The 14340-nt window shown below is 37.2% G+C and overlaps 1 protein-coding gene across 1 annotated transcript in view; it reads left to right on the top strand.

The window, feature by feature from the left end:
• The window catches only part of LOC103913188 (WD repeat-containing protein C2orf44 homolog), a 15854-nt gene extending 6924 nt beyond the window's left edge, over nt 1–8930 (top strand). Inside the window, exons 2-3 of the mRNA XM_009319655.1 lie at nt 4896–5016; nt 8764–8930. Coding sequence (XP_009317930.1) covers nt 4896–5016; nt 8764–8930 — 288 coding nt within the window. The remainder of the gene's footprint in view (nt 1–4895; nt 5017–8763) is intronic.
• The last annotated feature ends 5410 nt before the right edge of the window (nt 8931–14340 follow it).

Here is a 14340-nt window from a genome sequence, read left to right as displayed (position 1 = left end):
AACATTGGACCAGGCTGCCCAGGGAAGTGGTTGAGTCACCATCCCTGGAAGTATTTAAAAGACGTGTAGATGTGGTGCTTAGGGACACGATTTAGTGGGCATGGTGGTGTTGGGTTGACGGTTGGACTCGATGATCTTGGAGGTCTCTTCCAACCTTAATGATTCTATGCTTCTATGATTCTATGATTCTAAAAATCCGACAGGAATCACAGCAACAGTAGAAATCATGACAGGAAAGGGGAGCAGTGCAGGCTGCCAAACCTAATTAATACCACCTGTGGCAATGCTGCACAAGGCTTAATGAGACTCAGTACTTTGAATGTCAAAAATCATAGTTCTTATTCCTCTTCAGTGCTCTTCCTTAGCCATCTAACTCTATTTTCATTGTCTTCTGAGCCAGAACCCCCACGTCTATTCAATTTACTAGTTTTTTCTCATCCCACACAATGAATGTGGGGGCAAGGCAAAAGCAAGCTGACTAATGGGTACTAAGGTATCAAAACTGAAATTACCACTGAAGCACAACACAAAGAGCTGAAATCAAGGGTTTAAGAAAATGAAAACAGAGTTCTAGGCAACTACAGCCCTATTCATCTTACAATGCAGAAATGTGACTGACTAACCTGATACCTTTCCTTTATAAAAGAACAGATTATTAACACAAAGGATATGAAGAATATTTAAAATACCTGTAATTCAGTACAGTACTTGAAATCGTGCCACAGGGGAAATTATTTGTTCAACAGCAAAGAATAGGGATTAATAGAAGAAATATAAGATGGTTAAGGAATTAGCTGGAAGGAAGACAGTAAACGGTTATAGTAATAGAAAAGAAAATGGAAGAAATTTACTAGTGGATTTTCTCATTATTGATCTTCAGGCTCATCTAAAAGTTTCATTAATGTTCTGATGAGATATGCTAATAAAATCTGCGTATGGCATAAAGTCAGTAGTATTTTCAATAGAGTATCAGGATATCGCACCTGTAATTTGATGATATTAGCATCTAGAATAAAAAAAAAGGATTGAAATGAACTAATATGAAGTGCATAGTGATATATTCCAGGATTAATAGAAGGAATTTCTGCTATAAACTGGATATCCATTAGCTGGAAACAACCAAGGATGACAAAAGCTTGCACGTGTTAAGTGACTACAAGATGACTATGAATCAAAAATGTGATAACGTTTATGAAAAGAACAAAGGCAGTCTGTGGGTACATCAGTGAGGTGCATCCTGTACGTAATGTAACACTGGGCAACACAGCCGTGAGGCCTCATCTGGAAAACATTTTACATTTCTAGATATCCATGTGCAAGAAAGACACATTCAAACTGCAATTGATCACTAACCCAGTGTTAGTAAAAACAATTCTGACTGGTAGCATATTCTTATTTACCTCATTGTTTCATCAGTTGTTGAATTTAAGTTCATTAAGATGATCTTAGCATCCAGGCAAGTATAGGCAGTGCATTAGGAAATACAAGATAAATAGTGAAAAAGGTCAAGAGGCAGAACTAGCTGACTGCTCAGTGGGGTTCAGGTAAGTGATAAAAGACATGTTTGTTTATGGTGCAGACATACAGTGTGTAACATCTAATCCAGGAACCCTTTTTGCCTTAGTAAATGATTTTCTTCTCGTATATATTTGCATTCCAAAACATAAGTTTTGAAAGACAGTTTGGCAACGCTGTGATGGGCTGGCTGCTGCCCAGAAGACCCTTTATAGGCTCTCAAATCTGATCAAGGGGCAGGCTGACACGGATGAAGGAAAACAACTCTTGAATTGATGGTTTCTTTCTGTTGGATTTTTGTTGAGGGAGAGTTGGACTTGACATACTACAGGAAGTTGGCTAAAGAAACTTAATCTGAAAATATCCACTCACATCTGTGGAAATATATTTGTTTCTTCTGTGATTAATATGTTCTTAGTCTACCAATAAACTTTGGTTTAGGATAAAACAACTAACATTAGGGGATTTTAATCTGAGAATGGCAAGTCTTCTGGCTTCTATTGGCGATAAATAGCAACATAGCAAAACCAGATACATATTTTGGGAAGAGGTGGATTAAATTTAGATTTGACTAGAAAATTGTCTTTGGGTTAAGGCATGAAAATGGGAAGTACTAAGGTGAGATTTTAGTTGTATTTCTAACTCTGTCACAAATTACTTCTATGACCTTGAGTAAATCTCTTAATCTTCCTATGTAATGGTTTGACCATCTATAAAAAGGGAATACTAACAGTTACCTACCTCTCAAGAAGGCATGGGTTTAAATCACTTAATCTATGATATGATAAGAGGTGTGTGAACATATTTCTCAAAGAGAAAGCGTGTTATCATCACTTAAACATTAAACAAAAAAAGGCTAAATAATTAGAAGATTAAAACAGAGGAAGATTGTTGACCTGACAGAATTTGCCAGCAGACAAAAATAAATGTAAAGATGATTAAGTTTATCATTATAAACGGAAGTATACGACAAAGACAGAGAGAATAGCTAATATGAATGTTCACTAGTGATGAAAGACAAACAACTCGGAAACTTAAGCTTTGAGGTCTGTACTTGAAAAACTGGTTAGGATAAAAAATAGATGCCATGTAGTTTTGTATATGCAGAAATGTCTTCCACTTCTAATGGCTGTTCCAATAATAACTTGCAAGGCTATGTAGGAAACATACTAGAACGAAGTCATCCTTAGTATACATTTCCATTCAACTGATTTCAAGTCAACAGAGGCAGAGCTAGATTGTTTTATAATTATTCTTGAGCCGAAGCATATCTGTGTGAAAAAATGAACCACTCGGGTCAAGGCAATGTGCCTGTCTCATTTACATTCCACCTTTTTCTATAATTCATTAACTGAAGTACAAGTTTGAATAAACTCTGCTAATTCAACCTGAATCCAGGAAAACAAAGTAGTTGTTAGATGTGCTCATCCACAATATGCAGCAATGAAAAGCTTTGCACAAATACCTGTACAGGCAAATAGCATCTTTGCAATGTAAGTGCAAAGCACATGCTCATTGCTGAACATTCAGCCCATTGAGTTTTAAGTGTATTTAGGTTCAATAGAATATAGTACTATATAATTTGAAGAGACCTAAAAATGACAAAGTTCTGTTATATAGTTATAGCTGTAATAAAAAGTTACTATAGGTTTATGACTGCGAAAATGATACTTCTTTGATGCATTCCTTAAATATTTCCCTATTAATTACACAGCAACACATTTCTGGCTGTTTTGAATGGGGAAAGAGATGATAAGACCTTTGAAAGTCGGAAAGTTTACGTTTTTAACGGAAATATTTTTATGGTTCTTAAATCTTCAATCAATCATAATACATAAATAAATAACAATCAACCATAGACTATCTGCATGGCTAATTTATGACAGAATGGGAAAAAAATACTTTTGCAACAGTTGGTAGACATTCTGATTTACAGAATCCAATGTGGTTGCATGACAGCATACATACTATGTACAGAAAAATGAAAGTGATGGATTTAGAAAGGTTGTTACAAAGCAAAAAAAGCATGTGTTCACTGAGAGAGCGACTGAGTCAAAAGACAGCACAATTAGAAATGAAAACAAGCATTAAAAGAGACACTTATTTAGTCAAAGGTTAGATTACTGTGCACAGAAATAGAACATGCAGTTGTGAATTCATTCAACTGTAAGTTTCATATTAGCAGGAAAGATTCAACAGTATGAAGTAGACACAGACAGGGTAGGACTAGAACAGGAGTTAGGATAGATGACATCTTTTCGACCCATTCTAAAATGTTAACTTGGATCCCTCCTGAATGTACAAAACCAAAAGGTCTAGGAAATGGGATAAATAGACTGTTCATTCAAATAACAAATATGTTAAATCTGGGGGTACTGCAAACGTAAGGGATGCCAAAGGAAAAAAAAGAAAGTAACACATGGGAACTACACAGGTGGAAAGTATGGAAAGGGAAGGACAAAATGAAATTCACAGGAAAAGCATAGCAAGATTATTTAAAAGAAAATGTCCAATTCACATATATTTTATAATGGCATTGAGTCACTGGAAAATTTTTAATGCTAAAATGACTTTCAAATGACAGCAGATAGGAAAATGTAAATGCAAATATATATCCACTCCATAACCATATTAGCTCAACTATTTTGTGGCCCTTGCACTTTGCAGTAATTAGAATGACGGAACACAAAGGTGTCAATTCTCAAGGCCAACTAAACTTCATGAAGCACGAATATATATTCAAGTGTGTTCTTTTAGTGAATGTCAGAGCAAATTCCAGGGCTGTAAATCCATACATTCCCTCTCTTTCAAAGAAAGTCACAGGATTCCCAAGCTACCTTGTTACGACAGCTTTTCAGAGAGACTGTCGCTATGTCCAGCGTCTCTGCAATTCTCTCTGTGCCAGAACTGAGGTTATTTTCCTGGGGTGGAATAGCTGACCAATGACTATCAAAATCATCCACGCGTACAACTGAAACTGAACAGAGTACTCATTTGCTCTGGTAGCATCTTGGACAACTTTATTCCAGGCATGATATATTCCCTTCCACTGAATTGACTCTTCAGGCAGAAAGGCCCAACGGACACATATATGCATGACCTAATACATTATATATGCAGGGCTGATGCAGTTTTGAGCGGCATAAGCACACAAAGCAAAAAGCAAAGAGGCATATTCCTCTTCACATGGGACTATGAGATTGCACTTAGAATTACACTGCATGATGGTGTCATCTATAAATTGTAGCAAAGACAGACAAAGAAAAAGCAAAATGACTAAAGAACTGAAAGGAGTAAGAGCAGAGGGATGGTTAAAGGAACTCAGGCACAATGTCTAAGCTTTTAACACCATCTTTTCTTTTACATATATGCATTTGAAGAAAAGTTTTTCAAATGGAGCAGTTACTGAAGATACAAAAGATGTTCTCCTCTGTGATGGCAAGATCCATTTGAATTTAGTCCAGCAGCTGTTTGATCTGCCCGTTATTGAAATGAAACACGGTATGTTCTTTTTATTTCTGGTATCTAGTTTCACGTGAGATTTTTAGCATAAAAGAGGCATTTGTGGTAGAATAATTACCCTATAGTGTAGTAAACTGAGATACCTAACTTTTTTTGAGAAGTATGTGTTTTCCTTTGTCTGAAATATGACAGAATGTCTCTTGAAATCACTTAAATGCTAAGTAGCTGCAGAACTACCTACTACCAGAGTAATATGTTAGATACCTCTACAGAGGAAGGCTGAGAAAATAATCGGTACACTGTTACCTGCAAATAGAAATGCTTCCTTGAGGCCTTTTGGCATTTTGCTTTGCCCATCTTCACAAGCATGTCCCAGACCTCACAATAGAGGGTAGGCTGGAGAAAAATTCATTCTCAGAGTATGAGAGAGAGAGATATATATGTATCATGTAGCATTTGGGATTATTTTAATGCAAGATAAACAATGAAGCTCAATGTTCTAATTTGCCAATCTCACATTTCTACCACCCACCACTGATTAACTTGTAAGGACAGAAGCAGCTAGGGAAATCCTAGCCCCAGGCTGGTCTCTGCATTACCTTGTCCCTGTCTGTTCACGTATGCTAGCTTCTCAGCAACATACATACTGTTATTTTTTAGCCATTTCTCTATAATGCTTCTGATGGCTTTTCTCATCACAGTCTAAGTATATTATGATCTTATGCTACACAATAGTTGTCTGTAATTATGATCTCCTTGCATGGTTTCCACACTGAGAGATCCATAAATTACTCTCTGTCTTGCCCCTTGTCTTAGCCCCTGACAGGCTGAGACGCATTGGCTTAATCAGTATACTCTGTCTTATGATAAATTAATTCAACTGTTGGTGAAATCAAAAAGAAAAGGGAAGTAATAATATAAGCTACAGTTTTCTAAATAATGATGTTACATACCAGCCTGCTATATAATAGGCTTATTGATGAAAAAAAAACTAGGCCTGGGATGTTACTGGTGCTGGCACCAAGGACAGTGGGAAAAAGAGATGTAAAATATGCACCATTCTGCCATTCATATTCTGCTTATCTCCTTGTTGTTGATAAGACCACAAGAATGAAGAAAAGGGGCTACAAATACAACACAGATCAGGAGAGCTGCCTTTATCCAAAACACATTGGGCCATTTCAGTTTGCCCCCGGCTTACAGCAGTTTCTGAGAGTTGTACCAGAAAATGAGGATATGCAGGTTTCATATTTTTGTCAACAATCTCTCTTGACTGCACAGTGCAGTGGAAGCATATATGAAAATACTCCACTTGCCGTAGAGGCCTGAGCTATTTCCCAGCAGGCTTCTGCCCTTGCATGGCACGGAGGATGCCATTTTTAACCTGTACTTCCACTTCTCGATTCTGGAAACAAATGCCCATAATGAAAAAAGAGATTTAGAATTCAGTATGAAAATAATAATGGACCTGAGAAAACCTCTTTTCAGCTCTACAGAACAGTTGAATATTTAATATTTAATTAGAACACCACTCCTCAATTTCTTGCATTAGATTTCAGAGATATCAAAAAGACAGTGTCTCAGAATCATCCTAACATGTCCCTCTTTCTGTTCAATGAGGTGCTCGGCTTTTCTGAAATTGAGTCTGTCTGTTGATGGCAAAAAGAACAACTGAAACAAGAATCTTTCTAAAACTCACCAAAATCCTGCAAAATTATCAGGTTTGGGGCAGAAGTAGTTATGTAGCTCTTTATTCAGTCCTGACCAATACAGGTTTATATTCCTAAATCTTTCCTTTGCCGCAAGGCATGAATATTAACTGTAATGTTTAAAACTATCACTCCCATCCTTTAATACTGTGTAATTAAAGGGGATGTAATGAAGAGCGTGCTTGGATTGCAATGACAGCCTGGCAGTTTTTACTATGAATAAACACTTAAACTGGAATATATTGGGAAAAAGAAGTTCATAACTGTAGGCCAAATTCATACCCACAGCAAGGCTATTAGATCATCAGAGTTATACGAGCAATGAACTTGGCCTCGTCATGTGCACTTAAAGCCCAGGACTGTAATACCATTACCTGTACTAAATATAGCCTGTCATATAGTGCTCTGGTATTAGCACACAGAAGTCTCTCTTTTCGGCGGGTCGTCATCGTAATAATTGTGCATAGCAAAAGGGTACTACATACTGCACAAGGTATTTCCACCACTGAAATATTTTGTGGGATATGTTTCAAAGCAAGTGTTATCAACGACACAGAAAATTTCAAACATTTCAATGGATGAAATAAAAAGTCCCAAAAGTGGGACAAAAGAGTATGCTTTATCAATTTGACCAACAATGTAACCATTCGGACAGCAGAATTTCCACTTTCAGGCCCATTGCTTACAGAATCTGAAGTCTGTCCAGAATTAGAAGGAAAGTATTAAGAGTAGAAGATTAAAGATTCGTGGTTTGGAATGACAATCTTCTTATGATGTAACAGGTGACATGACAACATACAATAGTGTAGCAGCCTGGAAAAGTGCTTTGTTAATAGTATAAGGAGGGGAGATTTGCCTTGTCCAGGAACATGCTTTGTGACTGACAAAAATTAAGCATGGTTCTTCTGGATTTTCTACACTTCCTTTTTTCACATTCCTTTTCAAAACACAGTTTTACCTTCCAAAATTAAAAATTGCAACAACAGAACATAACAGGGCTTTCTTTACCTCAGATCCCAGCTAATGCCCCTGCTCAGTAATGACAGGACCATATGCTCTAAGAAAAACGTGTGATACGTGATGGCTTTTCAGTTGCCACAGATTTTTTTTTCTTTTTTATAAAATGTCAAACTAAAAAAAAGACAAATAGAGAATTCACTATTTTCTGTAAGAACTGCCATATCCAGTCCAAAAGGAAACAGATTAATCACTAGAAAAAATATAAATGGTACATATAGCTTCACTGTCAAGCTGATTTGCAAAGGAAAGTAAAAAAAGGGGCGGGGTAGGTTTATTTTCTGCTTCTATGCAATACAGAAAGTGAACCTGAATGATTTTGATGTCTTTGTTTTTTAATCTTGCCTCTTTTTTTTTTCAGAAAAAAAAGGATTAAAAATATCATTCAGGTTTTGTTCATTCTCTTCTTTACGAGAAAATTTGATAAATAATTAAAGGCCAAGAATTTTTATTATTATCTTTTGTAAATCATCTTTTGTAAATCATATCTTTTGTAAATCATCTTCAAGGTGTAACTTCCTTCCATTTGCTATATGAATTTGAAAACATATTGAACAATCTTGGCTTGACAGTAAAGGAGATGGAAACCCCCACTTCCTTCTAGAACAAATGCAGCACAATCATTTTCTTTGCCAATTTTTTCAGGTTTTATGATCTCTTTATCATTTGGATAGAGCAGATGAGCAAAAAGGATAAGCAGAAGTAGATGTCACTAGAACAAAAGTCAGCATGGAAAGGCTGGCTGAGTTTTCAGAAAATGGAGATACTTATGGTTTATCAGAACTGGTAAAGATGCACCTTGTTTTTCAACTTAATTTAAATAAGGGACAAAATACCTCAAACCTTTCAAGACTTTTCATTTAGCCCCCCTTCGCATTTACACAATGGTGTGTTTAGCATGGATTGTCAAGACCTTAATGTCATTAGCGTAATAAGGCTTTAGTGCACAAAAAGAAAGCCTGCTCTGCTCGCATGCTGGCTGACTTTTTAAAATGTGCTTGTACATTTTACGTAACCAGAGCAGTACACTCATTTTCTTTTTCTTGCTTAATTTTTGTAGGCTCTTCTTGGATTGTGCTCACTGCAGACAAGGATGGCTTTGTGCCATTAATATTCAAAGCAACACAAGAGATAATCATAAGGGATGGAACTGACAGTTCAGAAGCCTGTGGAGGTCACTCCTACAAAAAAAGCATTTCAACGCGACCACCAAGCAGAGTGACATAATTTCTGAACAAAGAACACTAATGACCTTCTTTTCTAATACAATACAGAGACATTCTGCAGTGTCAGAAACTGCGCAACTAGAAAGCTGTCTTCACTACTTTCAGTGTATTTTAACCGTAAAATCTGTGGCATGGTTTTACACTATAGCTAAATCCTAGGGTTGGCTGGACCCTCGTGATTTCTTCTGAAGTATCAGACCTAGAGTGAAGTTTACCATGGTTGTTATTAATGGCTGCCAGTGGACTGGAACAGAGAGACCAGTCTCTACTGTAATTGTGGTCAGGGTGTTCTTGGAGAAACACTATTACACTAAAAACCATGCAGTAACAACAGATCTAGCTAATACACATGCACAGTCCACACAAAAGATGAAGAAAATAATACAACTAAAGAGCATTTATATTCATTAAGGAAAACTGGGAAGGGAAAAAAAAAGAAAACTGCTTCAGGCTCTCTTTGCTGTTCCAGTTGGATCCCATGGAAAGTTGCAACGTTTTCAGAAATTCTTATTTTTTATATGAAAATGTTCAATTACTAAAAAGGCTGCATCACTGTCTCCTGTCAGTGTCTTACACAGCATGTAGATTTATACATGCACACAGAAGAGAAAGAAAAAACCTTGCAAAGTAAATTAACTATCAAAGACACTGAACGTAAATTTCATTTGTCTAAATGCAGGTGTCTACACTGAACTTGTCATCTAGACTCCTGTATGATCAGTCAAAAAAAGAAAGGCACTTCTACAGCAAATTAGTCATGCCCTAACACAGATTTCTAAAACTGATCGTGGTGAACCACCCCTATCAAATAACTAAATAAGTGCCTATTCCTTTCCACTGACTGCAAAAGCAAGCTAGGGTGACTAGTTTAAATACAAACATTTACATTTAGTCAGATGAACCTCACCCTCAGAGACAAGAGGCAATAGAGATACATCTGAGAAGCAGGCAGATTCATGAAAATTAAACTATGATGATTATGGTGACAGAAATAGGCATAAGGGAAGAACTGAATGAACTCCCTAACTTTTATTCCTCTAAATCAGAGAGATGGGTAAAGTGTAATGAGTAGCTACGTGTGTGAGGCCTAGCATTTTGTACTGCTGGACAGGCCCCAGCAGAAACTATAGAAAGGCATGCCTGCTTCACCCTGTACATTCAGGGAAACATAAAAGGGATGAGACTTATTTAAGCTACTAGAGACTTACTTGTCATACTGTGCATTTTGGGTCTTGTTAATACTCCTGGAGAGTCATTTTTCCCTGTCTGGGAACCATGGCAAGCCTGTTTATAGGGCACAGATACAGTAAAATCCAGTTACAATCCTTCACCCCATACTGAGGCTGGATTGAGAAGGTAGATCTATGGTCTGAAGGCACTTAATGGGTTTGGAGGTTTGGCATTAGTACCATTGCAGTAATGCAGCCAGAAATCTCATGAGGAACAGTTTAAATTCCTGAAATAAGGAAACAGTTTCAATTCATTGAATTAAACAGCATCCTTCTCATGCAAGTATCCTCCCAGAGACAAAGGAATCATCATTCTAAGTCGCCTACAACCACAGGTATGCAGTGTAGCTGGGTATATGTGTACTACCTCATTCACAAAGATCCTTTTAAGCAGCCTCAAGGAGCATTCCTGTTTGTAAAAAAAAAAAAAAAAGCAAAACAACAAAATAAATCTGACCTTTTAACTATTAAACGTATCTATTGCTTTACAGTTATTTGGTTAATTGGATTGCCTGCTACTTTGCATTAAAATTGTGTTGAAAAAGGTATTTGTATTATTACTGCTTTAAAAATCTGGTTTAAATCGTGTTTTCCTTCACTGAAATCAGCACAAATCATTGAAATCAAGTAAGTAACACAGAGGTTCACAGACTTAGTATGGTGAGGGAAATTTCTAAATGACATAGCACATTTCAAAGCAGCAGATGTTTCTAATCCTGCAAATACACTTGAACAACATCCTTGTGTCTCACAACAGTATCCGGTATTTACAATAGTTATGCTACGGCCAAGTGAAATAAAACTTAATTATAACTAACTAGAATGATGGGAGGATATATTTTAGAGGACTACTTAGGCTCAACTAAAGGAAGAACTAAAAGGAAATTTTTCTCAGAAATATTATCTTCTACGGGCAGCAGTCCCATAGTTTGGTCCACTTGAAATGAGGTTAATGAAACACAAAAAATATGTTACATGGAACAGTCCTGCACTCTAAACATATGAACTTGAGAAAAAATGGGTTGATAACACACCAAGACACTTCTGTTTGCACGGTATAGTTTCTTTGAGTTCATTATATACATTATGCATAAGGACTTCCTTGTTGCTGGAGAAATACTCACATTCCACCTTTTGTCATCTTCACGCCTTAGTGCTGTTGCAACAGCCAAAAGGGGAACTCTGAGAAGGTGAAAATTTTAACTAGCATCAAAGATGCCTCAGAACTTATAATTATATCACTAGACATTTCATTGTCAGTCTGTCACACTACCATTTTAAATTTTTCATGTATTACCTTCTATAAAACAATCTGAATGCTGCGAAGATCAGGAGTGAGAGGAGCTTCTTTGAATGGCTATCAAAGTTTGGTTTGGTTTGGTTTGGTGTAGATAAAAAGAAGCAAATAAACTTTTAGATGACAAAACAATTAGTTTCAGGGAATAACTGGCTGTAAAATTCAAAACCTTAGTTCTGTGATGCTTAATGAACTTTTGGATTTGTTATACTTTGGTGACATTGTTTTCCCCTGCTGTATGATTCAAGGGTTATTGAACCTAAGTAGGAACTAATCTGCCTGAAGGTGCTATCATCACCCAGCACAATTAGTCTGGTAACAAATGAGAACCCCAGTTCATCTTGTTGGACACTTACAATTTTGTAGGAAGGCTTAGGACAAATATACTGTATATCATTAAAATTGTATAGTGTTAAACAATAGCACTGTCCCCCCATTTATGAATACACTATTATGTACATATATTTGAAAATAAGTGTTTAAATGATATGCCTACACTTAAAAATGGCTGACAATTGAATGAAGAAATACTTGTTTTCAGGTAATGATTTAGGAGTGCAGTGCAGTGCAGAACTATCTTATACAGTGTCTATCACAGAGCTGTAAAGTTAAAATTGAAAGTAATAAAAGCACTGGAAGAAGTGCTGAAGAGATTTATGCAAAGCAGAGGATAAATTTTCAGCTTTGGTTTGGATGGAGAACAGATGGAGAATCACTGAAGTAGAGAGATATAAGACGGCTGTTCTATTAAGCACAAGCTGTACAGAAGATTTTTGCACAAACAGTGACAAAGGCATGTGGAAAGACAGAAAGAGTTTGTACTAAATGAGTTGAGCAGACAGTAGGTTGTGAAAAGGAGAAAAGCATAGATTGAGAAGCATTCACCGTCCTCCAGAAGTGCTATTTTATAGGGCCAAAACTGATCAGTTTAGAAAAAGGGGAGTTGTTCAGATCACCTAAATTTCATGAAGGCACTAACCCCCTCTTTTAGGCTCCTTATTTCACCAGCAGAAAGGACAGGCTCCTCTGGAAGAATAATGAGACTACTGGTGCTAGGTTCCTGTCCAGAGTCACCCAGCAGGGGAGTCTGTCTTCTGTAATTAAAACAGAGGAAAGCTAGGAAGACTAGGAGCTTAAATCAGAAGCCAAAGCAGAATGACTACACTCAGTATGCCATACCAGTGGCGCTCTGAAGATTAAATGGTGTACCAGCTCCTCCAAAACATTTCCCCTGTGGGGCATAAACAATATAGCCGAAAGTCTAAATTTCCATTTTAATTACTCTGCATCTTTATCCAGCACATTTATGTGCATCCTAGTCTATTTTTAGAAGTCGGTATATCTTTACTTAAAAGTACAATCTGCTTCAAAGTAAAGTTAAACTTACCTTATATTTTCCATAACTTTGCTACAAAGCATGCAGCAGTCTGCTTTACTCTTCATGGTTTCTTGTATTGACCCACTTCTTGAGAAAATGCTAACAGCAGAAGTTCTATATGCCAGACAGGGTTTTTCTTTTTTGATTTTGAAAACAATGTTGTGAGAACAATAATAAAACAATATAAAAATTAAATGCAACAAAATCAAAGTCAGCTGAAATTCTGCTGGCCAATCTATGATACTGACTTTGCACAATGAAATCTTACTTTGATATTCTTCATAATAGCTAAAAAGTGAGAGATCACTGCAGAAGTGTATTCCCCTGATTCTCATTTTTATCTATGTTTTCTCAGCTTGGACAATGAACGTATTTTTAGCCATTTTTACTTTCGGGTTTTCCTATCTTAACAGAAAACCACAAGCACTGGACCATTTTCCCCATCCAATATGTAGCTGAAGAGTCCTTTTCTCTAACCCAAAACAGTGCTAATTATTAAATAACTCCTGACAGATGTTTATCTAACTTGTTCTTAAAAAAGCAACATATAGTACCAGTTGCAATTACGAAACAGTTCAGTCCTTTAGACCTGGACTCATCTGACCTAACTTTTAAGCATGTGAAGTCAGGTGAGGTAAATCCCAGGGGTTATGCAATTTCACACCTGGAAGTATGAATTTATTTTCCATTGTCCCACACAACAGTAAGTAACTTACGTATTAGTGGTTTATATGTTAATAGTAATTTTATATGTTTATATATGTTATTCAGTCAATATTATGGCTTCATTTTTCTAGCAGGCTGAGGCAATTTTACAGTCTTTATGTTAAATGCAAACTCACTTTGCTGAGGTTCAGTACTTCCCTGCTGGTGCTATTACTTAATGGACAAGTAGAGGAAACATAGAACCACAGAATCGTTTAGGTTGGAAAAGGCCTTTAAGATCATCAAGTCCAACCGTTAACCTAGCACTGCCAAGTTCACCACTAAACCATGTCCCTAAGTGCCTCATCTACACGTCTTTTAAATACCTCCAGGGATGGGGACTCCACCACTTCCCTGGGCAGCCTGGTCCAATGCTTGACAACCCTTTCGGTAAAAAATTTTTCTAATATACGATCTAAACCTCCCCTGGTGCAACTTGAGGCTGTTTCCTCTTGTCCTATCGCTTGTTACCTGGAAGAAGAGACCAACACCCACCTCGCTACAACCTCCTTTCAGGTAGTTGTAGAGAGCGATGAGGTCTCCCCTCAGCCTCCTCTTCTCCAGGCTAAACAACCCCAGTTCCCTCAGCCGCTCCTCAGAAGACTTGTGCTCTAGACCCCTCACCATCTTCACTGCCATTCTCTGGACACGCTCCATCACCTCAATGTCCTTCTTGTAGTGAGGGGCCCAAAACTGGCTGCACCCATTCGAGGTGCAGCCTCACCAGGGCCGAGTACAGGGGCACAATCACTTCCTTGCTCCTGCTGGCCACACTAGTTCTGATACAGGCCAGGACGGCGTT

The sequence above is a fragment of the Pygoscelis adeliae genome, unplaced genomic scaffold (assembly GCF_000699105.1).
Source record: "Pygoscelis adeliae isolate BGI_AS28 unplaced genomic scaffold, ASM69910v1 Scaffold121, whole genome shotgun sequence".
Lineage (NCBI taxonomy): Eukaryota > Metazoa > Chordata > Aves > Sphenisciformes > Spheniscidae > Pygoscelis > Pygoscelis adeliae.
This window is presented reverse-complemented; position numbering and strand designations above follow the sequence as displayed.